This window comes from Lepidochelys kempii, chromosome 4 (assembly GCF_965140265.1).
Source record: "Lepidochelys kempii isolate rLepKem1 chromosome 4, rLepKem1.hap2, whole genome shotgun sequence".
In the NCBI taxonomy this organism is placed as follows: domain Eukaryota; kingdom Metazoa; phylum Chordata; order Testudines; family Cheloniidae; genus Lepidochelys; species Lepidochelys kempii.
The window spans coordinates 69,507,094-69,533,690 of record NC_133259.1 but is presented as its reverse complement, the minus strand read 5'-3'; the positions used below and the strand labels follow the sequence as shown (position 1 = coordinate 69,533,690).

The window sequence follows — 26,597 nt, the reverse complement described above, 5'->3', positions numbered from 1 at the left end:
GACAGTGCACCAGCACTGGGGCTCCCCTACTACAAGCTGAATTCACCTAAGAGCTGAAATCGCTGAGTGTTGTGTTAAGTAGTGGGGGAGCTTGAAGATATATTGTGGAGCAGTTTGCGGGACGGCTGGTGAAGCAGTTCGACGCGGAGCAGTGTGTGGATGGCAGGAGCTGCTTGTGGGCCGTGGAGCTGAGCGAAGGAGTTCGTGGGGCGGCTGGCGGAGCGCAGCTGAGCGAAGGAGTTTGTGGGGCGGCTGGCGGAGCGGAGCGCAGCTGAGTGAAGGAGTTCGTGGGGCGGCTGGCGGAGCGGAGCGGAGCGGAGCGCAGCTGAGTGAAGGAGTTCGTGGGGCGGCTGGCGGAGCGGAGCGCCACTATGGAGCTATGGGGTGGTCAGCTTCAGATCATGTAAGGTGCCTCTTACCCCCGTCCCATTTCCACCCAGGTTGGGAGGTAAAGCTCTGCAGATAAACTTTCGAACTCTGGGGCTGCCCTGACCAGGGACAGAGACTTTTGGGGCATTGGACTTTTGGGACTTTGGGTGATTTGGGGTTGCTGGACTCAAGAACCAAAGGGAAAAGGGCATGCCCCAATTTGCCTGGGGTGGGTTTTTTTTGCTCATGGGTTGTGTTATGAATCCTGTTGGTGGTGTTTCCCCAACATAATGCCACATTGTTTCTCTCTGTTATTAAAAGGCTTTTGCTACACTCAGACTATGTGCTTGCGAGAGGGGAAGTATTGCCTCTTGGAGGCGCCCAGCGGGGGTGGTATATATTTGTCCCAGGTCACTGGGTGGGGGCTCGAGCCAGTTTGCATTGTGTTATTGGAATGGAACCCCTAGATATTGAACCTGGCCCTTGTTGCTGCCAACTCTGACGGGCAGAAGGGTTACAGAGGTAATGCAGGGATGTATGAGGACAAGCCGGACAAAGGTGATTTTCCTTGATAAATAATTTACAGTAATTTCAAAATAACTATTTAGGTAAAGTCTGAAGCACACTGATGATGTGAAAGAGAGTGTGAGTATGAGGAACTATGAGATTATTGTATATTTTCTTGTAACCATATTAGGAGTAAATCTCATTGGGTTATTATTATAATAAATTAATTATTGCTTCTTTGTGTTTGGCTGCTGAAGGGATGCCTCTTCTGAAGACCCTACTGATTCTCTGGTCTTTTTTCCTACTCCACATCCCTTTTGGTAAGTTTTATTTCTAAATCATTAAAACTTTGTTTTTAAAATTGTAATTTCTTTCATTTTTGTTACATGTCACATTTTTAAGTGTTGTAGTTACCTAAAATAAGTAGTGCCCAGGTTTGTTTGTTTTTTTTAAATCAAGACTTAACAAATTCCCAAGATAGCCCACTTGATAAAATTGACCCTTTGGGGAAAATCTCCATTAGTAATGTTGTCTGGAAGTTGCTTCTCATTTAAAAACAGCATACTGTGTACTGGCTACAGACTTCACTGTGATTTTCCTCAGCTTCTACTGGCAGATCCTCAGCTGGTGAAATTTTCACCGAGGATGTGTTCCTTAGTGTTTCCTTCACTTCTACCTCTATTTCTCCAGTCTATTCCCAACTTACTATTTAGGTCTGTCTATCTTGCCACAAACTATTTTCCAATCATTTTTACTACCTTCCTGTCTCAGTGACTGAATTTTTCCAGAACAGCTCTTTAGCAGGTTCTTCTTTTCCACAGAGGTATTATAAGGGAGGTGCTTCAGTGTCTATGTATGGCTTGCAGGAACAAGCCTATAAGGGGAATTCTAGTTTGCACTATGTGTCTTCTACACCAGAAGAAGGTGACAAAAGTATTGCAAAGCCTCCCAGGGATTATCTTGTATAGAAGGCCTCCCCAATAAACTCTATGCCAGCTCCTGCAGGAGCCCCAACAGAACAGCAGAGGTGTGATTGGGACATTCCAAGGCATGCTGAGGGCATGGCCAGCATCGGGGCCCAATTCTGGGGCAGGCGACCCAGGCTTGGGGTGTTGTAAGGTATGCAAAAGTTTAACAAATAGAGGGGAGGCACCGAAGATGCTTCTTGCCTGGGGTGCCATTTGGTCTAGGGCCGGCCATGGCCAGGACATTACTATAACTAGTTATTTTGCAGTGACAATAGCTCATAGGGATCACTGCAGCTGGGGCCCAGGTTAGGGCTGTTCTAATCTGCTCTGTGCCCCCTCTCCCTGATTGGGCGTAACACTAGCGCATGGACCATAACACTTAGCGATGCGACTGCTATTGCAATGTTCATGGTAGTAGTAACAGGTAGAAAACATGTTTTGATTTATAGAACATATCATGAAATCATTGAATAACAGAGTTGGAAGGGACCTCTGGAGGCCATCTAGTCCAACCCCCTGCCCAGAGCAGGACCAATCCCAACTAAATCATCCCAGCCAGGGCTTTGTCAAGCCTGACCTTAAAAACTTCTAAGGAAGGGGATTCCACCACCTCCCTAGGTAACGCATTCCAGTGTTTCACCACCCTCCTAGTGAAAAAGTTTTTCCTAATATCCAACCTAAATCTCCCCCACTGCAACTTGAGACCATTACTCCTTGTCCTGTCCTCTGCTATCCCTGAAAATAGTCTAGATCCATCTCTTTGGATCCACCTTTCAGGTAGTTAAAAGCAGCTATCAAATCCCCCCTCATTCTTCTCTTCCGTAGACTAAACAATCCCCGTTCCCTCAGCCTCTCCTCAGAAGTCATGTGTTCCAGACCCCTAATCATTTTTGTTGCCCTTTGCTGGCACTGAATTAAATGTTCAGATAAGTCCTGAAATGTTTCATAAAAGTAAAAAGTGAAGTGAAAAATAACTATGTTACTTCCTTCTGGGCATAGATAGAAAGCTGTCTTAGGACATCTCATTTCTCTCCAAAATGACCATTCAATAAAATAAAATACAAATATTAGACAATAGGAAAGGCAGGCTGGGGAGCAGAGAGAGGCTCAGGCCTTGGAAGATGGTTCCAATTTTCTTTTGCCATCTAGAACAAAGCAAAAATGAGCTCCTTTTGAAGTTCTGGTGGGAAACTGGTGGTTGTGGTCCTTGGTAAGACAAGGTGGTGAAAGACAAATGCACTTCTCGTCTCCCTTAGGAAGTACAAGCTGCCTTAAATGGTACCATGTCAGAAGTGCCTCCACATTTTCCCAGACATGCACACAAACATTAAACACACTCTAATGGGCCAACTGTAACACAACCACAAACAGTAACCCCAGCTTCTGAACAATAGACTCTCACTAGGCATTCTAAATCCAGCAAGGTCCCTTTCTTACCCTGCCCCTAAAATTATGGAACCTAAACCTCCTTATCAGGGGGTAGCCGGGTTAGTCTGTATCCACAAAAACAAAAAGGAGTCCGGTGGCACCTTAAAGACTAACAGATTTATTTGGGCATAAGCTTCCGTGGGTAAAAACCCCACTTCCTCAGGTGCCTAAACCTCCTTAGTGGCACTCAAAAAGGCACAAACAGCACGGACACATCCCGCTGCCTCCAGCTGTAGGGAATCAGTCCCAGATATAAGGGGCCGAATCCCCGTTTAGGGGAAACCCAAGATCCAGTCTAAAATCTTCCCCAAACCTCTTCATGAAGTAATAAACCTGCCAAAGAAACATGATGTCTGTAAAAAGCTGGGTCATGAGGCTAAAGGATCCAGTCATTTCTTTGTTTAACATTTGTATGTAGCCCCTGAAGCTCATGACCCCTCTGTAAAAGTATTCTGCCAGGGGATTTTTTCTTTTGTTTTCAAAGCTAACATAAACAGGTGGAATAACCAAGAAGGCAGAAACTAAACAGTGCATGATTATTCATTGCATTTAGAAAACAAATCAGACACACGCTGAAGAGTAAAATGCTTTCCTTCTGTTCCCTTTTCCATACCGATTGCCTGATAGACCCAGAGAACTAGGTTGCTGCTTGTATCACCAGCATGGATTACTCCCAATTTCTCTCAGCAGTAAGTGCAGCGAGAAAGGAAAATCTTATAAGACTTACAAGTGAGTACAAAATATTTCCCCTTACCTGACTGGTATCTTCCATGTACTATTGGCTTCTTTTCTGTGATCAACCGGGATAACTCAGCTGAAGATTGGGAGCTACATCCAAAAGATTTGAGGGTAGTGACTAGGATGCTACTTGGGGTATTTTATAGTCTTTGTAGGGTGCTGTTATCAGGCAAGTGAAATTTTCATCTCAAGCTTTAAATCAGTTCTCATTCCACCCAATAGAAGTCAGTGTGACTCAAAGCAGAGAAACTGAAGCATTCATTCATTCTATAGTTCTAGGACTATACATTAATCGTAAGAGACATCCACAGTTACCTCTGGAATTGGATTTTTGTGGGTGAAGAGCGCTTTAAATTTGGCAGAATTTGGCTGATTTTGGAGCACCAAATAGACTGAACTAATAGGAAGCAATTTATTTTTTATTGGAAAAGTACTGAAAGGTAATAATGTTAAACTCTTTTACAGTATTCACACAGAAAGTCTCATTACTAAAGTGACACTAACTTAACAAAATTGTTGTGGTGTATTAGATCCTTCATTTTCCATGCTTAAAACCTGGAGAATATCATGAAGCATGTAATCCAAAGAGATGCCTACAGTTTATTTCAAAAAGTTTGTGCTAAACTACCTGGACCGACAGTAGCTTCAACTACAGTAGCTTCTGACAGCAGTTAGTAAATGAAAATGTTCCATCCCCAAGTCAGCCTTTACACAGAGTTGTCCTTTGTAACTTTAAAAGAGTAAGATCATCCGCCTAGAAATTAGTAGAGAAGGGACTAAACCAAACCCCAGACATGAGATGCTTCCAGATTTCAGAGAAGTTCAAACCTACATCCAAATTTAGCAACTCAGTCCATCTCTAATACTTTATAGCTAATATTTCATGTATGTCCAAATCATAGCTGGCAATTCGTCAAAAACTATGATGGTATTGGCTTTTCTACAACTCTTCACAAAAACATGACATTTTTATTTACTTGCAGCAAGCAAAAACCTTTAGAAGATAAATACTGAGCAAGAGAGAACAAATGAGAAGTATTGTTCTCACAGGAAAACCATGAATCAAGAACATCACATATTTACTTTAACATTTGACTATAATTTATTAAAAACAGTTGAACACCCTGTAAGAGTGCACTCTCTATTTCTTGCAGTGTGCAATCTCCAATGGATGATTTCTTTGTTATGTTCACTACAGGTAGATTGACAGAGAAGAAACCCTCAGTAATCATGATCTCTGGAGGCATGCCAAATCCTAACTATTTCCCATTTAAAACAGCAAGTTTCACTATTGAAGATGGAACCACTATTGAAATTGGGGAGGCATTGATGAAGAGAGCCCTCCAGTATTCCACCACACAAGGGTAGTTTTCAAAAGCGACATGACATTTCTTAATCAATTTGGTATCAGGTCGAAGATTAATAAAAAGAGCTGATCTTTTTAATACAATACCCATTTACTTGAAGAGAATGAATTTAAGTGATTGAATTTTAATCTTCAATGTAAACTGGTTCACTGTTCATTTTTCAAATCATTTTTCAATAATTCATTATTCAATCATTCGTTATCCAGCAGCCTGTTTTTTTTATTGTAAGGACTGAGCCAATCAAAATACAGAATTTCTGCTCCATGGGGAATTCTGATATTTCAATGTTTTCATTACAAATTGGGCACAAAAGTCAAAATATTTAACCTTTTCACAGAATGAAACATTCTGAATTTTTTCTGTTTGGATTCAGCCACAGGGCGAGATTGTGATGAAACCTGAAAGATGGAGTCTGGCAAGGAAGCCTGTCCTATTAGGGAGAATAGGGGCATGAAAATACAGCTCCCATCAGGTACCATGGTGACATAGGCAAACAGAAATTAACATTCACCTGACCTGAGACAAAATACTTCATTTCAATTTTGCTGACAGATAATTCTTAAGGAAGTTTTCTTTTCCTGTGGAAAATTTCAACAACCCCCTCTTTCAATAGGAAAATGTTTCATTCCAAATTTCATCCTACTTTGGTTTTCATTTCTGAACACTTATCTCAGGTACCCTAACCAGTTCACCAACTGCAAACTGTCATATGAAACAGGTTAATTTCAATCCATGACTGTTTGCCTTAGTGAAAACTGAGAACTGATCCTGTAGTCTCTAACTGATACACAGTCTCATTTAAGTCAATGATGGAACTACTTATAAGAGTAAGAACTAATAATGATACTAAGGATGTGCAGGATCAGTCTCTAAAGTAAGCACTTCAGGATTTGATCCATAATCCTTTATATTTAACAACAGCTACACACAGATTTTTCAGAAATCATGTTGCATCATGGCTGCAAAGGGACACTACTGAGTAAATGTTTCTGTAGTTTATGAAGTGTTATGGATACAAATGAAGAATAAAGGAATAAAACTTTTGTTTCAGAATTCCAGAGTTGTTGTCCTGGCTAAAGGATTTACAGATGAGTCTCCACAATCCTCCCACTGCCAAGTACAGTCCTGATCAGGGCCAAATGGAGATATGTATCACCACTGGCAGCCAGGACGGCTTGTCTAAAGTAAGATGGAAAAGAGAATCAGTACTTGCATGGCAATGCTACATAAACTATATAGTTTATTAATTATACCTTCAAAGTTTAGTTCACAGGGAACACAGCCCTTGGTTGATTCCCTTCACTCCATTTCAAGTAATATAACCTTCCCCTAACACTGAAATATTAATAAACACAGATCTGCTACTTGTATGAAGAAGTGTGTTTAATTTATTAGATATTTTGTTCAATGGCACAAAAGCTTTCAACATGTTTTCACTTAAGCAACTAATTTTGAATTGAAAAAAGTGCTAGTTTATTATACATCTTTTATACAAAGGAAAAATTATCCAGCATGGGTGAAATCCTGGCCCTGTTGAAGTCAGTTGCAAAATTTCCATTGGCTTCCATGGGGCTAGGATTTCATGCTCAGATTCTGTTTGCACTTGCCTTATTCAAAGCAGTAGCCTGATTAAAATCATAGGATAACTTGTGCGAGTGAAGGTTATATGCATGAATAAGGTAAGCAGGCCTTGGTTTCTATTTATATTCCAATTGACTTATTTTATAATTATATGGTAAAAAAGAGAAAGTAAGCAATTTTTCAGTGATAGTGTGCTGTGACACTTTTGTATTTTTATGTCTGATTTTGAAAACAAGTCATTTTTAAGTGAGGTGAAACTTGGGGGTATGCAGGACAAATCAGACTCCTGAAAGGGGTACAGTAGTCTGGAAAGGTTGAGAGCCGTTGATTTAATCATGTTATACCAATAAAATAAAAACCAGCAGGATCTTATTAAAGGGGAAAAGGCATAATGCCACATTTATTGTGAATACAGAAAGAATCATAGTAAGCAGTTAGTTAGAGCTATAACATTCCATTCAATTTCATATTTATTCACACATTCATTCATATATACACACACACACAGATTCTGCAAGGTTGTCATCATAGTTACCAGCCTTAGAGTTGTTCATGCCAAGCCACTGGCCAGTTGGCCGGGACATGAGGAGGGAGCAGGGCTTTGTCAGATGCTCATCTGATGCTCCTGGAAGTTGGTTTGCAGAATCAGACCCCAAAGTTCTCACTTTCTAGAGTCCATTTTTATAGGAATTTCTTCCTATGCCAGTCTATGGGAATTGCTTCATCATGCTATTGCTGAATCAATCAGCAGATGGCACATTCCTGATGGCTCCGTGCTGCCAGATGTTATCTTGTTCTTTGGTTCTCCCATTCTTGAGGCTGTTGGGTGGATTCCAGTCTGCCCTCCGGGGGTCCTCTGGTTATTTCCACTTGACGCCTTCTTCAGCCGATGGACACTGGATTCTTAGGCTGGCACATCCCTGATCATTCAGTTATTATCCACACCAAGCATCCATCCACATACATCCTCTATCTCTATTTTAATCACAATTGTTAAGAAAGCAAGATGAATACAACAAAAGGGAGGGGAGTCTCTGGGTGCTGTTTCTGTTGTTACAGTGTATTGCTTTAAGTCTCTCTTTGTGTGAGTAGTTGTTTTACAAAGAATTGCTTTGAGAACAGACTCTGTCTTAGAATGTACTAACACAATTAGCAGCTTCCAAGTTTCACACATAGAGGGAGAGAAACAGTACCAAAAACCAAGAGACCTCTTAATTAGTAATACCCTGGAATTTAAACTATGGGGCATCAAACTCATTTGTGATTTTAACACAGAACTTCTTTAATATGATCCAACACTCAATACAAATAATCCAACCAGAGTATATAGCAATGTGTATAATATTTAGGAGGAAAAGTCAGACTGTTGTAAAAGAAATTATTCTTATTGGGCAGGTGTTTGATATGCTTGTCAATCCTGGAGATAATGTCCTTTTAGAAGATCCCTGCTACTCCGGGACTCTGTCAGCAGTGAGTATTGGTTATGTCTGCAAAGCAGTGCAAAGTTCGTCCTAAAGTCAAGATCAAGAGGGAAAGTTTGCAGTATGTGATTTCTCTCACTGATTTAAGTATGCATCACATGTGGGACACATCTATGGCTATCTGGAGAGCTATACATTGCACCAGAGACAGATCTGTTTATTTCAGTAGTCTTGGGTACATTTTGAATAGTATCTCTCTCAGCCTCCACCTGTGCACATACAAAACAAGGCAATATGCAATATGTGCGTTCACTTGGCTTTCATGCCCAATGGATTTTGAATGTGTAATTTTAACACATGTAAACAGGTTTTTGACTATTGAAAGCAGGGTGGATTGATTTATATCACCCAATGGAAAGCCTCCGTTTAAATAACTGACTTTAATCAACTTTGAAATTCAGTTATTTCCTAAAGAAAGGTTAATTCTCAGGGGTTGATATAACCATTAAAACATGTTGATTTACAACTAAGTAGATCCTTTACACTAGATTTGGTACATATTTTTGTACATGGTAAGTACACACATTTACTTAAGCAATTATATAGCTTTATATTTTCAGATTCTTAACTCTACATTTTAAGTATGTTAGAAAACGGTGACTTATATGCTTATTTACCAGATAATTAACTTCTGCTCATGATTTATGTCAAGCTGCATTAGGATAGTAACTGGGATTTAATTAAAACACACAAAACAGCCTATAACATTTAGGTTTATTAAACAAAACCACCTTTACATTCTGGGTACATAAACTTCTCAAAACATGTTTCACATTTACAGATAAATTATAACAAGTTCAAGCCTCAACATATTTTGTATTAAATTCAGATTTCATTTTAAACATGTTTATTTTAAAAGAGAAAAACAATTTTAAAAACAGCAACATCAAAAATTCCAATTTAAATAACAAAGTTTTCCCAAAAAAATCATTTTATCTGCCCTGACTGAAAGTGTGGACACAGGTGTTTCCAGCTACCAAGTGTGGACACATACATATGTGCACCTGCAAAAGCATGATGAATGCACAAGTGAAGCTTGGCCTTTGGAAAATGACTTTGCTATCTCCGGTGTTCTTGTATATGACTATCTGAGCCTTGAAAAGTTTTCCATGAAATGTAGGGATGCCTCAGGCTGCACTGAGGCAAAGAATGCCACCACACTGCAAGGCACTCTTCATTATATGATAGCTAGGGATCCTAGTGCCTTGAATGCCTAGTGCATAACAAAACGCTGTGACGAGTGTATTGAGGAGTTCGGTAATCCTTCTAGAGAGCCCTGGAAACAGCTACCCAGCTAATGCTCCTACATAAAATATACATTTATTTGACATCTCAACAGAACCAGCAACTTTTTACCCAAGTAAGATATCCCATGCAAAAAAACCTAACCAAATGCAAAAATCAGGTTCCTACTGTAACTTACTTGCATTACATGCGTGTGTTGTCATATTATCTATATGTACATGTATGTATATACACAAGTAATGCAAATAACTTATAGTAGGAACCTCACTTTTGGAATTTTTCAGACTTATGCATGTCAATTCTTTACCTTAATTGTTGCATTCAGAGTTTGTTGCATGGGATATCTGTGTAATATCTTTTTTATGCGGAAAGAGTTGGTTCTATTAAGCAATCAAATACATTGTTTTTACATATGTAGCTGAGTGTGGGACCATTAATTGGGACTACAAATAAAATATGGACTATGTGATGAGAAAGATTTTGGGACATAAACTTGAGATTTCCACATTACTTATGAGTAACCACATCAGTGGTTTTGTAATGTGCATTTAAGATTGTTTGAGTCAGTCAATCTAAGTTCCACAATTTTCCATTTCAGATCAAATTTAAGGTAAAGAATTTTTAATTATTTTGATGAAGCATGCACAGAAGTTCTATGGCCTCACTGACTATTTCTGAACTGCTCATTGGGCTACCAGATTGTGTGTCATGTCTGTCTTCTTTCTATTAACAGCTGAAACCACTGGGCTGTAACATTATCAAAGTCCCTGCCGACAAGCACGGTATTATTCCAGAAGCTCTGAAAGAAATTCTTTCCAGGTGGAGACCAGAAGACGCAAAAAAGCAGAACAACAATCTCCCCAAGTTCCTCTACACTGTTCCAAATGGTAGTAATCCAGCTGGAACCTCACTGACTGCTGACTGCAAAAAGAAGATATACCAGGTATTCAGTAGGAACCTGACATCATCAGGGTTTTCATAAAGAGAGAACATTTTCTTTGCTATTAACCAATTTATAATACAGAACTAGAATGTTTTCCCCATGATAACATGTTGAAATTATAGAAGACCCCAACTGCAAATATATCTATTTCTGTTCCTTGTCATCCTACATGGCCTACACCTGGTGACATATATAACGATAGCCCCAGCGAGCCACTCAGTCGTTTACCCTGTAGTCAGCGACCACACCACTGTCTTCTTCTGTATATTAAAATATCACATAATAATTGCAGAAAATAATTGACAGTTTCAAGACCTGTTCCTCTTTTTTTTTAATTTGGCTTCTCTTTAGCTTGCAAGATGTTATAATTTCCTTATAATAGAAGATGATCCATATTATTTTCTTCAGTTTGAAAAGGTAAATATTCACTTGTGCTTATTTGTATTCCTGTCACACACGCTGTCACTTTGACAAGGAGAAATACATTTTCAGCTGTCCAAGTTTAAATAAAAATGTTTAGGTGACTACTGTACCCAACAATCAAACATCTTGCATTTTACATATGTTTTGGCAGACAGAGAATCTGAGGTTTCAACTGGACTACTATCATGCTTTCCTACACAGAAAGAGTTGCAGATTAGTTGTTCAGTAGTTAAAGACATTTATTAAAATATGCACTGTCAAAGGTTAGAGGCCCAAAATATGACTCATCTTAAACTTTCATTAGCATGACAGGAAAGTTGGGGCAAATGCATGGATACACATTTGAAATAGTCTAACACCCAAGTGCTTGCTAATGTTAGAATGTGAAACCCACTTGTCCTTATATGGGTGCAAAAAACCAACACTGCACACATGTAGGCGTTAGAACTGCTTAAGTGTGTACATGGGTGTTTGCACCTGTACAGAATGGGTGTAAATGTGTGTGTGTACATACAGATGGGTACAGTGCTATCTCATGGTGCCATACCAAGTCTATGGTTAAGAAAGGTTCAGACCGTAGCACTCACTCCAGAGGAGCACACCCTACCGTGGGAGCAAGCCCACACTTCAACAAGGTACAAAATGCACCACTCCACCCACCACTGGACCCAGCCACAACTGTGGAGGAGAATGGTTAACATAGATTCATCCCAGGTGCTGCTCTTATCCCGCTGCTCTCTAGCCCTTTGGGGAGACTTTATGCCGCCGCTTGCACTAGCTTAGTACAGTGCCCGCCCTTATCACTTTGTACCGGCCCCTGCACAGGGATGGGCACAAGGAAAAAGAAGTTGCTTGCTGTGCTTGTTGCCTCAAAGCCAGTCACAACATAGTCCAGAGTATTTTGTTTTGTTGTTGACAAGAGTGAGTCATATTCCAGTATCCCAAATCATTACCTCCCAATAAAATAAGGGCCATAATAAGCTACTTTTTTATATTTAAAGACTAAGGCACCAACATTTCTGTCAATGGATGTTGATGGTCGAGTGATCAGATGTGACACTTTTTCTAAAATTATCTCTGCTGGGTAAGTCCAATTTCAAAATGCTGTGTGATATGTGCCGTTCTACCAAAACATTATCGTTCCCTCTACATAGCTCTGATTAGAAAGAGTCTCACGGCTTTTACTTTTATTGCTGCAAAAATATTTTGAAACTAGAATGTCACATGCTGTAAAACAAACTTTGGCTATACCATAAAGCTCAGCTGAGGATGAGCATGAGTGCCCTTATGCACAAAGAATTGCTGTGTGGGCCCTACTGCCCCCCTGGGTTTTTTTCTTTGCAGTGCCAAACCCTGTGAAGCACTCTTTAGGGTGTCGTGTCTTCTCCATTTTCCTAAACATCAAAGCTGCTTTTGACACTTTTTCCCCTCTCTAAATTCCTTAGGATATTGGGAGCTGTCCTTTCTTGGCTGAGTTTTGAATGGCCAGCACCAAGCACCCTGTCATTGCTTTAACACCGCAAATAAGTCTGTTGTTTTGGGAATCCTCTGCTCTCAATCAGCTGCTTTTTATCATTTAACCCTGTGCGCTCCCATGAGGCATTGTCCCTCAGCCTGTCAACAGAGCCTTAAATTCTATCCCTATGTATGTGCTAATTTCTTTTGTTATTTATTTTATTTTATTTTGTGTTGTGCTCTTTATAAATATATCAAACCGAGGCAGAGCTGCTTTACACGATGCATAATAGAACTGAACAATTGGATTTGATCAAGATTCACTCATCACAAATTTAGTGATCTATCAATCAGATACTAACAAAGGGATAATGCTGAACCCATGTAACATTAGTGGACTGTACATCTTTGTATTAATGCTTTTTTCTCCCCTAGGTTGAGATTAGGGTTTTTAACAGGCCCCAAACCTCTTATTGACAGAGTGATTCTGCATATGCAGACTTCAACGATGCACACCAGCACTTTCTCGCAGGCAAGTGCCATTGCACAGTTACACAATTATTTGACCGGACTGTTTTTAAAAACTAAGTGCTTGATCCTGCTCTGCATACAGCACAGCAGGAGAAATAGCAGAAAAGCACCCATATGTATGCAGGTGAGTCTACACCACATGCTTCTCAGGGATGCATTCATCAATGATGTGTGCATCCTGCTGTGCTTGGAGTCAGGAGTTATATTGCCCAGCGGTATGTAGGCACATGAAGAGGTGAGTGCCACACTAAGCGCTTTCCAACAGAGGATCTTTTTACAGAGAGTAATGCATTCAGCCTCTGCAACATTAGTACTACTAGCTGTATTCTAAAGATTGTAAATTAAGGCACAGAAAAGCTTTAGTAACTTGACCAAGGTCGCGTAAGACATGTGGTACAGGTGAGATTAGAACCCAGATCACCTCACCTTCAGCCCTCTGCTTTAGACACAGGACCTGCTCACCATGCGACTGGTGTTAGACACCATGGATTAAATTCTGCACTCCAGTACACCCGTACAATGGACGCCACTGAGAGCAGAATTTAACACGGTCATGTCATTCCGGGAGTAGTAGTGGAAAAGAGGACAATTTTGAAAAGTGAATGGCTATAAGCCCAGTACACCTGTGGAACTCTCACTTACAGGGACTCTCACTGAAGTCAATGGGCTTTGCAGAACTGGCTCTATGGCATTTAGGTTATGACATTAACTTGGATGTTTTCCTCTCTCTCTCTCCTATAGATCCTAATATCAGAACTTCTTCACAAATGGGGGCAGAAGGGTTTGCTGGAGCATGCAGACAGGTACTATAGTACTCTAGTTTGTGATTGTTTTTATTTCATACCTGGGTTCTATTCCCAGCTCTACTGCTGCTCGGGGAAGTCACTTAAACATTCTGTACCTGAGTTTCCTCATCTATAAATGGGGATATTATTCCTACTCTTTAAAAGTTGCCTGAGATCCATGTATTAAAAAAAATGTTACATAAGTGCTATGTATTATTATTGCTATTAATAAAGTCTATATTAAACCTCCCCCCAACCACATTAAATCTCCATTTATGATCAAGTCATGAATCCACAAAAAGAAGGAAATTCTGAGCTGTATTTGTTGAAGGCAACCATCCACTAACCCTTTGTACCATTTTCTGATATATTGAACCTTTCATGAGACTTTCGCAAAAAAAAAATTTTTTTTCTAGCTAAAAATAATCCTATGTTATATAGGTCTGTTCCAGGGCCTACTAAAGTCAATGGAAAAAACCACATTGTCTTCAGTGCACATTGGATAAGGCCCTAGATTGGACACAGAAGGCTGTTCCTTACCCCAAAGTTATGGTGCTACAGGTTGTACAATGTATCTGCCATAGTTATTTTTTCCATTTTAGAAAATCCACTATTCAGAATGTCTCTATTTTTCTCATTACCTGCTCACTGCTCCATTGTTCACCAGTATTTCTCCACTGGGTTTTTACTATCTGTTCCTTGTTTTCATGGTCTTTCCTAAGTATAATGGGTAACAAATAATATCCGAGTCCAACTTTCAAACCCATGATGGTTGAGAGGGTTCAGAGTCAGGCTTTACAAGTCCTTCTTCCTGAGTTGTCTTTGTAAGGTTATTTTATTTACTTACTTACATACAAAATTGAAATGCATGTAGAAAACCATATTGATAAGGACAGTGATCCAGAGTAGCACTGATTTCCAATGAAACTGTTGCTGAGTTACATACAAGGTAGTATTTAATAATTGTATGACTGACTCATGTCCCCACCGTTCTTTAAAATAACTTATTTATTTGCTTCCAGGGTAATGGAATTCTACAGGACCCAGAGAGATGCAATGCTTGCAGCAGCAGACAAGTGGTTAAAAGGTCAGTGAATGCAACACACACTCATGAACACCAATTTAGTTGTGTTAATGTACACACAGATAGCCATGGAACACCACAGATTGATAGATGGTAGGGCAGAAACTCAAAGACCAGGATAATGTTTAACTCAGAGCTTGTGAACATGCCGAAGTTTCACCATTTTAACTAGAGGTGCAATGTTGCATTTATTTAGTTAAGCCAAGCAACTTTGCGTGTGCACACTTTACATTGGTTTGAAATCTGGTTTACATCAGATAAGTTACCTCCCACTAAACAACAGTGGGGATGACAGAAAGCAGTTGGTTTATAAAAAAGAAAATATAGAGCAGAGTAAAAGGTGCACATATTGATTAGTATTACCTAGCCTCTAGGTTCTGCTATTCATTGACTCACCTTTCAGTTCCGATTCCAACTCCTATTTATCACCTGCACTACTTAAAGGCCATAATGTAGACTCTTATGGGAAAGCTCAGGAATTTGGCAAGGTTGCTTTAATGACGTTTCTGAGGAATGCTTCACTCAACATGAAGAGGAGTACTTGTGGCACCTTAGAGACTAACCAATTTATTTGAGCATGAGCTTTCGTGAGCTACAGCTCACTTCATCGGATGCATACCGTGGAAACTGCAGCAGACTTTATATACACACAGAGAATATGAAACAATACGTCCTCCCACCCCACTGTCCTTCTGGTAATAGCTTATCTAAAGTGATCATCAAGTTGGGCCATTTCCAGCACAAATCCAGGTTTTCTCACCCTCTACCCCTCCCACCCCCTACTCAGAGTTGTCACTTTGGATGGGCTATCACCAGCAGGAGAGTGAATTTGTGTGGGGGGGTGGAGGGTGAGAAAACCTGGATTTGTGCTGGAAATGGCCCAACCTGATGATCACTTTAGATAAGCTATTACCAGCAGGACAGTGGGGTGGGAGGACGTATTGTTTCATATTCTCTGTGTGTATATAAAGTCTGCTGCAGTTTCCACGGTATGCATCCGATGAAGTGAGCTGTAGCTCACGAAAGCTCATGCTCAAATAAATTGGTTAGTCTCTAAGGTGCCACAAGTACTCCTTTTCTTTTTGCGAATACAGACTAACACGGCTGTTACTCTGAAATCACTCAACATGGCGGGGAATAGAGAAGAAACTGGGTACAGACTCCAAGTTCAGGGGGATGGCCACTCCACAAAGATACAGCAAGACTGTCTTGGCTGTCTGAGATAGAGCAGCCTTCTCCCTATTCACCACCCCTGCCTCTGGCCAGTTTTCCCCTTTAACTTCCCCCAACTCCAGAACAAACCTTGTAGATGCACCTCATTGCCGTTGAACAGGCCCAGAGGAGCTCGTTAGTCTCCTCTTTGTCAGTGTGAGGACATGCCCCTTCACAGGAGTGAGTAAGGTGAATCACTCAGGTGTAAATAGCTCCAGAGAGGTACTACCCCCTGTGGAGGTTTGCATGTACTGGTTCAAACTGGTTCCAGAAACAATAGACAAAGAAAGTTTTTTTGACATAAAATAGCTGGGTTTAAACTGACTGAGGGCCGTCTTTCTGATCCTGCAAACAATTTCCACAGCAAAGGTTGGGGCACAATTTATAGTCCCAGCTCTGGACTGAATCCTGGCACCTTTACTCCACTCTGAAGAAATCAGTGGACCAGAAACCATCTGGATCTCCCAACCAAGGCATATCCCCAGTGGAAAGGGAATTCCCTGGTGATTGATGGCCAGTGAAATGGCTGGCGCGCGCGCACACACACACACACACACACACACACTCTGCAGCACAGCAGCATGTGCACCTTGGGAGAAAAGGGGCAGGTTGGGGATGTGGCTAGGAGGCTTCTGGCTATTCTGGAGTGTCAGACAGTTCCTTGGGGACCACTGCAGCCAGCATGTGAGTAAAAGGAGCCCTCAGGCTTATAATAGAAGCAGGTCCAGCCGCAGGGAAAATGGCACCCTGGGCAAACTTGTATTTTGGCATCCCTGGCCCCCGCTGTCTCCCTGGCCTCCCATCACCCCTGGCCCCTTCTGCCTCCCCAGGCTCCCCACTCATCCCCCGTGGCCCCCACTGACTCCCCAGGCTCCCCACTCCCCTCACCGCTGCCTCTTCCCTGCATTGCCCCGAGCTCCTTTCCATGGTCTCACACCCCAGGCCCACCCTGTTCCTTGCCTCTTGACCACAGTGCCCCGCTTACCATGGCGCTCTGGGCGGTCGCCATGTCACCCACCTATAAGGCCAGCCTTAAATAGAAGCCTTAACTATAGGGGTCACTACCACTTCCACCTATAATAAAAAGGACCACTTGGCATAATAGTTTTTCCTGTACCTGCTATGTGAAGTAAAACAATTTTCAGATCTTATACTTCATAGTGGCTTTTATATTCACTCTTTCTCAGTTTAGTCTCAAAGTGGAAGGGGAAATTTTTCTGAAACTGTGAAAATTCATGGGATAGAGAACCATTCCCCATAATGCTCTGGTACTAGCAGCTCCATTACCCTGGATTTCCAGACATTTCCGCTTATGCTGTAAGATCAGAGCATATTCTAGACTTCCTTCTGGGAAAATAACCAGAAAGGCTACATAAGGTAAAAGTTAGGTAATGTTTATGGTCTAGTAATCTCAATATCATTAGGTTGTCATGCCTGTTTGTTTATTACCTGAGCTCCAGCAAGAGTTTAAAAAGGAAGCTAAACTGTAACTGAGAAGAGCTAAAATTAAAACAGAATAAAAACTAGTCTGTTGTAGACATTGACCATATAATCAAGAAGAATGGTGGAAAGAGGTGAATATGGTAACTGCCTGGGTTGTTGTTTTTGAATAACATAATCAGCAATTAATTCCACAAACGCATAGCATGGAAAAGATTATATTTTAAATTCTGGAAAAGTCAAATTAGCATAAAAACAATTGTTAAATGTACATACAAGGCACCATCACAGTAGTATCTGGGTGCACTTTATATAGTTTAGACCAGCAAAGAACCATTTCCCCAATGGGAGCATAAACTCAGTGCCCCTTATAGCTATCAAGCCATGAAACAGGAGGATACCAGCATCCTGCCTGCCGGCATTTGGCATGTGTGACTTACATGGTTGTAGAAGCATCTGAACCAAGGTGCTGCTAGAAACTAGTGTCCTTGGGCTGAAGTACTGCAATGTAGATTTTCAGGCTGGGGGCTTGTGCACATATGACTTACGGCTGTGGTTGCTCACTCGCTATACAAAGCACAGTGGATTTGACTGATCACTGTACTGTCACAATTGCACCACTCAGTGGATCCAGCATCCCATGCAGAAGGCTGATGAGGTTAGCCTCCCACAACTAAACCCACATGTTCCTACTCACCTGTATATATCTGAATCTTCTGTTATGTCAGGTGTATTGTGTATGTTTCTTTCCCTTCGACGCATGATTTTCTAGTCAGTGACTTATTGTACAGTACAGGATTTAAACCCGTAATAACCACTCCTGATCAAGCTACAGACATTGTCATTCACTTTCCTTTGGGTAAATAAGCTCCCTGGGACACATCTCAAGTACCCAGCCACCTATCTGTAACATCAATTTTCAGAGCTACAGTAAAAGGAAACTAGTTAACAAGATGTTTGATTGTCTCCAATAATCCGTATGTTTAGGATTGCATTCACAACATTAAATTAATTCTCATCTATTTTCTTGAGAGACAGGTGAAAACTGTATTATTACACAGGGGGCAGGGAGGGTTGTTTTGTGTTTTACTGTCTGTGTTTGGAAGTAAGCTGCCACACAAATGGCCGGGCAACCTAGGTCTACCTGAAGATGTTGTTTAGGTTCTTTAACAATGCAGAGAAGCAGGTAATGAACAAGAACGCAGGAACTGCCAAGCAGTAAATCTTTCAGGGGATAATTATATTATTATCCAAGTGGCCGAGGAGGATGTCCTAGTAGGGAGTCTACTCGAGACCACCTAACCAGGCATAAAAGGTGAATAGGGCTTTTTATAAACAACTAACAAAATCATCCAAAGCACAGGACTTGGTGGTGATGGGGGATTTCAACTACCCAGGCGTGTTGAGGAAACAATACAGCAGGGCACAGATTATCCAACACATTCTTGGAACGCATTGGAGACAACTTTTCATTACAAAAGGTGGAGAAAGTGACTGGGGTAAAGCTGCTCTAGATTTGATTCTGACAAATAAGGAGGAACTGGTTGAGAATTTGAAGGTGGACGACAGCTTGGGCGAAAGTGATCATGAAATGACGGAGTTTATGATTCTAAGGAACGGTCAGAAGGAAAAACAGCAGAATAAACACAACGGACTTCAAAAAAGGCAGACATTAGCCAACTCAGAGAATTAGTAGGTAAGACTGTATTGGAAGCCAGTTTAAGGGGGGAAAAAAAGCGCCAGGACAGATAACCTCGGGAGGCTGTGGAATCTCTGTCACTGAAGGTTTTTAAAAACAGGTTAGACAAATACCTGAAAGGGATGGTCCACATAATACGTAATCCTGCCTCAGTGCAGGGGTCTGGATGAGCTGACTTACTGAGGTCTGTTCCAGTCCTACATTTCTATGATTCTATGTATGCTGGTAACAGGAAGACCTTACCTAACATAAGATGATATCAGAAACGGAATGTTCTTTGCCTCATTGTTAATGAGTTTACAGCCTACCATTAAATTAACTACACTGAGGAAAGCAAACGTCAACAAACGAAGCTGGGGAGACCTATTGTCAAAAGGTGGGAGGTTACATACAAACACACGCTCTGTGAGGACTGTTTCTTCTGGAGGGGCATGTAATGCTAGAGACAGCACTTTCAGTGTGAGAGACTATGCAAACTACTACTATGCTGTAAGTCCAGATAACTTTGGCACTAATGGTTACAAAACACAGCAATCGGCTGACACACTGCATTGTATTCGTCATATGTTTGTGTTTAACGAACCTTTGCTTTATTTTATGGTTTTCTATTACTGTTAAGTTGCCAATAGATCTTACTTTAGTTAAGGTAAACTGAACTGAGTATCTGACTTATCTGGAGCATTTACTGATTAGAAAAATATAGTTTTGACCCCAAGGAAAGGCATGGAACAGGTAACTGCTTGGATACCTGTGTAAAGGGCCAAGAAGGTCGAGGTCTTCATGCAAATCAGTGCCGCAAAAAAGCTGATGGAGTAAACTCTATATAATACTATGGGTGAAATCCTGTCCCTATTGATAACAATGGCAATATTCCCATTTTGGTGTTTTCATTACAGATGCAAGATGTACTTTTATTCAATGTCCATATTTTATTTACAGGTTTGGCAGAGTGGTACGTCCCTACTGCTGGAATATTTTTATGGATTAAGATTAAGGGAATTTCTGATACATACCAGATGATCATGGAAAATGCTTTGGAGAGAGGGGTAGGGAAAGACCTAATGATAGGAAACAGCTTTAAAATAATGTAAACTTTATTTGGAATGGAACCATGTCTGTTATTCTGACTATTTATTACTGAATTAGTTGTGACTCGGGTGATGTTTTCTTAACAGGTCATTAAAGAATAAAATTTTAGTAGCTGAAGTGATGGGATCACATTATAACAAATGGGAGCTGGATTTGACCTGTTGTTCATAATACTAACATTTTACTTTCCTTTGGAAAGTTGTTTCTAATTCAATAAAATGGCACTACATGATGTGAGAACAGAGACTGGCCACAAAGAATAGTCACACTTCAAACTAAAATATGCACAGAAAAATGCATTAGGCCCTAGTCCTGCAGTGAGCACTACCCACACCCATGTGATTCCCAATTACTTCAGTGCAGCTCTGCACAAGCATTGGGGTCTAAATGCCTTGTTCTCAGGGTAGAATTGGGATTTTAATCTTTAGCCATATTACAATTGTTACATTAAAATTCCACATATAAGATGTACAGTATGTTATATATGCCATCATGATGAAAGTAACAGCAATGCAGCACCTAGAAACACTGTGGCCATTTCCACTTACTTTACTTGCATAATTTTCATAGTGATCTGAACACCAGAGATTAAATCCTGTCCCCATTGAAGTCAATGGGAATCTTGCTATTCAACTTCAAAGAAGCCAGGATTTCACTTTAAATGTATGTGTATAGAGAGTATAAATACCAAGTTACAAGAAACGGATAATCATTTGACTCTATTGATAATTAGAAAACAAAACAGAACACACTGATAAATGCTTTTTCCCTTTTTAAACATCAGATAATTTGAAATGGGTTGCAGAAATTCTGCAGAGAAAACTCACAAAAAAACTGTAAAATGTGAAAAAATGCTCTGAAGTCCAGAAAGCTTAGCTGCAACTACACTTCGCTATCTGACTAGGTTATAGTTTTGTACAGGAGCCCATCATTCCTGTAATCAAGCTGTTGTCTTAATTTTCTTCCAATGCAAAACTGTACACTGTCCTACTCATGATCAATATAGATCACTTTACAATCACAAGGATGAAACTTACAGGCTTTTTAAAGGCCAGCATCCATTCTGCTCTGCTATTATATTGTCACATAGCCCTAGGGTGACCAGACAGCAAGTGTGAAAAATCGGGACGGGGTGGGGGGCTAATAGGAGCCCATATTAAAAAAAAAACCCCAAATATCGGGACTGTCCCTATAAAATCGGAACATCTGGTCACTCTACATAGCCCTCCATTTTATGCAGACCCCTACTATCCCCACTTCCTCCCCCTAACAGACCACAAATGCCACCTCCTTAAAACACCGACCAAATTCACCAGTTTTGTAAATGGTGCTATACTGTTGTAAATGATCTCATGTCAGAAGCTAGTCAAAAATGGGTGATATTTCTAATTTCAAATTCTGTAGGGGCCAAGTTGAACTTCTGGCACATTGAAGTCAATGAGTTATAACTGGTTACATCTAAGCTAAATTTGACTACAGGAACTTTGGGAATGTTGTGGACATAGCTGAATTTCGTGGCTGATCTGATTTTTCTCACACGTTGCTGTATTTGCTCTGCCTGTTACTCCCACCCCCAACCCCCTGCTTTCTTGATCCTAGACATGTATGTTATTCAGTTTGCTGCGCACTTGCTGAATACCCAATTACTACAAATCCAAGTTTAGCACAGCTTGACGTTCACCACTTATATCCGTTTTTTGACTAACTCGCACCTGACACGTAATTTACACCTTATTACCCCAGGGGAGCTATATTTGTTCAGTGCAGGCTGAATATGGCCCTTAGATTCTACTACACACTGAAGCAAAGAATTCCCCAGTTTGATACTAGTTGTGGGTCTTTTCTGCCTATTAGCTATGTCTAAAATGGGATAAACTTGGTATAACTATAAACAGTTTATGATATGGGATAGTGTAATGATCCCATTTTACATGCCATCCTCTTGAACTTCCTTACATTCAAAACATTGAAGTCAGTAATATCTTTCTTAGGTGTCTTTGGTTCCTGGACAATCATTTAGCTTTGATAGCTCAGCTCCTACTCCCTATTTCAGAGCTTCCTATTCTTTTGCTTCTCCAGACCAGATGGATCAGGTGAGTGTGACTGGTGGTGTTGTGCATCACAGGGGCGACTTACAGGACTAGATTCTATTATTCATGTGAATTTGTTGTTTGCATGCAGACTACTATTGGACTTGAAGACCCTTTTTCTTGCATTTCTACCAAAGTAAAACTAGCATTTATTTCATGGAAAGTCATTAGCTCAAGTTTCATTTTAAAAGTTTGATTATTTACTAGACCCACTGGGACCAAGATTCTAATTTAAGTGTAAGTTGTCCTCTTGATGTGTGTGCATAAAATTCCCATTCATGTATCCACCACAGATCCATACACACACAGTTGTAGGTGAGTATAAATCAGTCTTCTTCCTAACTGCTGCAAAAAATTGATTTTCTTTTTCCTCTGTTAAGATGGTTATTTGTTTTCTGACACTGAGTCTGTCTCATCTAAGCTTTGAAATTTACAATGCATTCTGGTGGATGTACAGATGAGTAGCAAGTTCAATACTCTTGTCCCCCTTTTCCTGCCCACTGTGAACCACTGCCTAACATTATAATATCCAGTGTTGTTTACCCCATAATCACATTTAAAATTCTCTCCAAATTATGCAACATAATCAACTCTGTTTATTTTGAATGGTGGAATAAATCATGCAAAATTGAAGAGAGATGATGGGAAGAAAGGCAGGCAACAAGGATACCTTAAAGTACAAAGTAATTTACTGAACGGTTAACAGCCAGTAGATGAGTGAGTATGTATGTCATTGCTTGATGATTAGTTAGAATCCTGTCTAAATACTAATATGTCCCCCATTATTGTCATGCCAAAGCATTTCACAATCTATAACATATTTTTCCTCACAATACCTTGTTAGGTGGACATTTTCTCCATTTTAAAGTAGGGGAGCTGAAGCACAGAGAGACTAAGCGACTTGCCCAAGGTCACACAGGATGTTTGTGATGCAGCAGGAAAATGAACCCAATTCTCCCAAATCCCAGACTAGCACCTGAATCCTTCCTTCTATTTGTCTCCAATAGTGACCAGTTTCGATGATTCAAAAGACAATGCAAGAGCCCCTATGATGGAAAATTACAAAATAGTCAGCCCACAGGGGAAGTTTGTTCCCAGCTACGATTATTTAGAGGTTGGCTCATGCCCTGACATGGGAGAGTTAATATCCCATCTATGTTTTTTGTTATCGACTATAACTATGATGGTTCTTATTAACCAAAGAAATGTCCAATCCTTTTTTTAAAGCCTCTTAAGTTTGTGATCACTAATGCCTAGTGGCTGTGAGTTCCATGGGTTATTTATGCATTGTGTATTATAAAGCACTCTCTGGGTACCTTGCTGTAATAGATACAAAATGTGATTTAGAAAAGCAGCATAGAGAGAATCTGCACCATGTTTTCACAGTTTTAGAAGACTGAGCAAAATTAGTGGCTGCTAATTCAATTTTAGGGTAAAGAAAGCAAAATCAACCCTCAACTTTTTTTACATACTTCAGTACTTCCACATGTATTTCTCAAGAAGGGAATCTTATTTTGCTTTCTAACACATTTATTGTGCTACCCAAGACACAAGAATTGCAAATATGATCTCCCTGACAACTAGACTAGTTTGAGACTGACCCAGTCTGCCAGAGTAGTGGCATATTCCTCCCTCTCTCTCTCTCTCTCTCTCTCTCTTCACTGGTTGGTCCTTTGTTTACTGCAGAACAATGTCACCATATTATCACTAAGCAGATGCTTGACACACTATGAAAACATATTTTCTGATACTGACAATTGCCTTAATGCTTAAACTCTGAAGTATAAGACAGCAACCATGAGGCAAAAGTACCAGCTCATCAAGCCATTGCAAACTGGTCAAATCCAGTTATGCCTTGAAGGTCAAATTCTCAAATCAGTGTGCACTGGGGAGGAAAGGGTGCTGTGTGTGTGTGTGTGTACACATACATACATACTTTGTGAAATATTGCTGAAATGCCTTGCAGACATAGTGTTCTGAACAAAAAAGTACATGGAAAAGCTGTAGACTAGAGTGATTATTAACAGTTTGATATCAGTGGTCACTGTGTTAGTTACTGCTATCAGTATTATGTCAATTCAAACTTTTTCTCTTTTTATTTTTTCATTGCAGGCTTTCCAGAAGCTGGCTGAGCTTATAAAAGAAACTGTCTGAAAGGATCAGAACAAACTGGCATTTTTAGAAACCTATGTTCATTGACATTTAGAAATTGTGTGTCTAATTTCACTGACAAGTCTAAAGGAGTGATTTTATTCCTACTTTCTGTAATTGCACATAACTTTTAATTTTATTCTTACTGGGCAAATTTGCCATGATGCCATCAAGTACCATGATACCTGACAATAATTAGCACAGAGACATATAGTAGAACATTACATTTTCAAAGCACTGTACAAATATTAACCATTTAATTCTGATTTCTGTGAATTGGGGAAGTAACTGTTATCCCCATATTACTGAGGCATGAAAATGAGGCATAGAGTTTAACAGACTTGCTCAAGAACACACATAGGTCAGTATTCAAGTTAGAAATCAAGAGCTCCTGACAGCCACATCCACCCCCAGGATCTGACCACTAGACCATCGCTTCCTTTCTTCCCAGACACTGTACGTACAAAGAGACGGGTATAGGCACCTCCTCTAGCCACTCAGGAAAACTCCCATACAATCTCTGTGTAGCAGCTAAGCACTGTGGTGCTGAGGGTCTCATGCTAGATCTCCAAACCTCAGGAGAACTTTACCCTATGTGAACTAGTGTGTCTTGCAGTGTAGGGTCTCTGACTAGGCTAGTCCCTAAGTAGTTTAAAATTAAATCCAGAAGTGATAAGTCTATGAAGTGAGAAGTCATAGCCACATTTCAGTACACCACAATGTGTTTTGCTTCAACTGATTTCAATAGAGCTATGCCGGTTTACATCAGCTGAGGATCTAACTCACTATTTCTTGTCCTGATGAGACAGAAGCAGCTCTGAACAGAAGCACCTTGGCAGGAGTGGGAAGCCCCTCAGGCAATGGAAGGCATTCTCAGAAGAGAAGGAAATTATTAGCCTGCTTGAAAGCTTAATTTCAGCAAGCAAATAAACCAGTGGTTCTTTTTTAACTGGAAACAAATTTTAAGAATCTTGTGTGATTGATGTTTTCTTTGTAAAAAGTGAAATGCACCAACCTGTTCCAATGTGACCTCTTAAAATTACAGCACACAATAGAAACTCAATCACAGCAAACAGCAAAGAGCACTTCCTTCTATAAACCACAACTCCAAAACAGACAATACTAATGTATCTAAGGATTTTATATGTATATGTTGCTAATGTAGTATCCATCCACATACATCCTCCGTAATCTTTTCTTTGCGTATCTGAGTGTAAAGTAGAAATGTAGGGCATCATGCATAAGTGCATTGTGGTCACTTTGTACTGGCTAAGCCAACATAAAACAGCCTTTATTCTCCCCATCTTGAGAGAATACCCACTGGCACAGTCTCTCTTTACTATAGGAAGGCCTGACACTTCCCACTATAGGACCCTGTTTTCAGTTGCTTGTAACGTTGCCAAACTTTAACTGTTTAGCCTGAAATTTTCCATGCCAGGTGCCTACACAGACAACCTTAGTTCTGGCATTGCCTAACTCTGAATGCTTGACTTTGCAACCTTAATGATGTGTTTTAATGTAGGTTGGTTTGTTTTGGGGGGCTTAGGCAGAGGAGTTGTATGTTTTAGTATAATATATAAATATATACATACACAAGAGAGGGAGTGCGAACTGTCTTTTGGCTAGTCTTAAGAAGTGCCTAGTCTTTGTAAGAATAAAGCAACTGTAAAGTAATCATTTAAATTCTATTTTTTTAATTTTAGAATGTTTTTTGATTGACCTCTTGATTGGTATCAAGCTTAAATGGCATTTAATATGGATCTGTATTGAAGGTTCTATACTGGCACCAAGAACACCTGTCCAAAATAGAATAATATAGAATAGAATTAGAGAAGCTGCCGCTTTCTGATAAGACTAGTTTACTGTTATATGATCTCTTAGACCCTGGTGATTTCCTATGTTAAATTCATTTATTAAAACATGTACATATTGTCATATCATTTTATAATGTATTCATCTTTAAATTGTATTCTACTTGATGAAATCCATATTAAACGTATACAGAGAGACA

General features: G+C 40.1%; 1 protein-coding gene across 15 annotated transcripts; it reads left to right on the top strand.

The window, feature by feature from the left end:
• LOC140910523 (kynurenine/alpha-aminoadipate aminotransferase, mitochondrial-like) lies at window positions 1-26,597 on the top strand. 15 transcript variants are annotated; one of them, XM_073341624.1, is made up of 16 exons: window positions 1-403; window positions 1,134-1,196; window positions 3,900-4,001; window positions 5,209-5,374; window positions 6,429-6,561; window positions 8,354-8,428; window positions 10,418-10,627; window positions 10,979-11,044; window positions 12,052-12,134; window positions 12,941-13,037; window positions 13,778-13,839; window positions 14,844-14,908; window positions 20,196-20,302; window positions 22,337-22,438; window positions 23,070-23,152; window positions 24,548-26,597. In XM_073341624.1, the coding sequence occupies exons 3-15, from the start codon at window positions 3,935-3,937 to the stop codon at window positions 23,136-23,138; spliced, it is 1,302 nt and encodes a 433-aa protein (XP_073197725.1). In that variant the 5' UTR covers window positions 1-403; window positions 1,134-1,196; window positions 3,900-3,934; the 3' UTR covers window positions 23,139-23,152; window positions 24,548-26,597. The 15 variants fall into 15 exon arrangements, 11 of the variants coding, with proteins under 11 accessions (XP_073197725.1, XP_073197724.1, XP_073197731.1 ...); XM_073341623.1 differs by lacking the exon at window positions 1-403 and adding an exon at window positions 968-1,014; XM_073341628.1 differs by lacking the exons at window positions 1-403; window positions 23,070-23,152 and adding an exon at window positions 22,729-22,750 and having other exon boundaries at window positions 1,029-1,196.

Coding starts and splice junctions, on each gene's coding strand:
- LOC140910523 (XM_073341624.1), top strand. CDS start 3,935: ATGGATTACTCCCAATTTCTCTCAGCAGTAAGTGCAGCGAGAAAGGAA. Junction 5,375..6,428: donor CAGTATTCCACCACACAAGG/GTAGTTTTCAAA, acceptor CTTTTGTTTCAG/AATTCCAGAGTTGTTGTCCT. Junction 10,628..10,978: donor GCAAAAAGAAGATATACCAG/GTATTCAGTAGG, acceptor GCTTCTCTTTAG/CTTGCAAGATGTTATAATTT.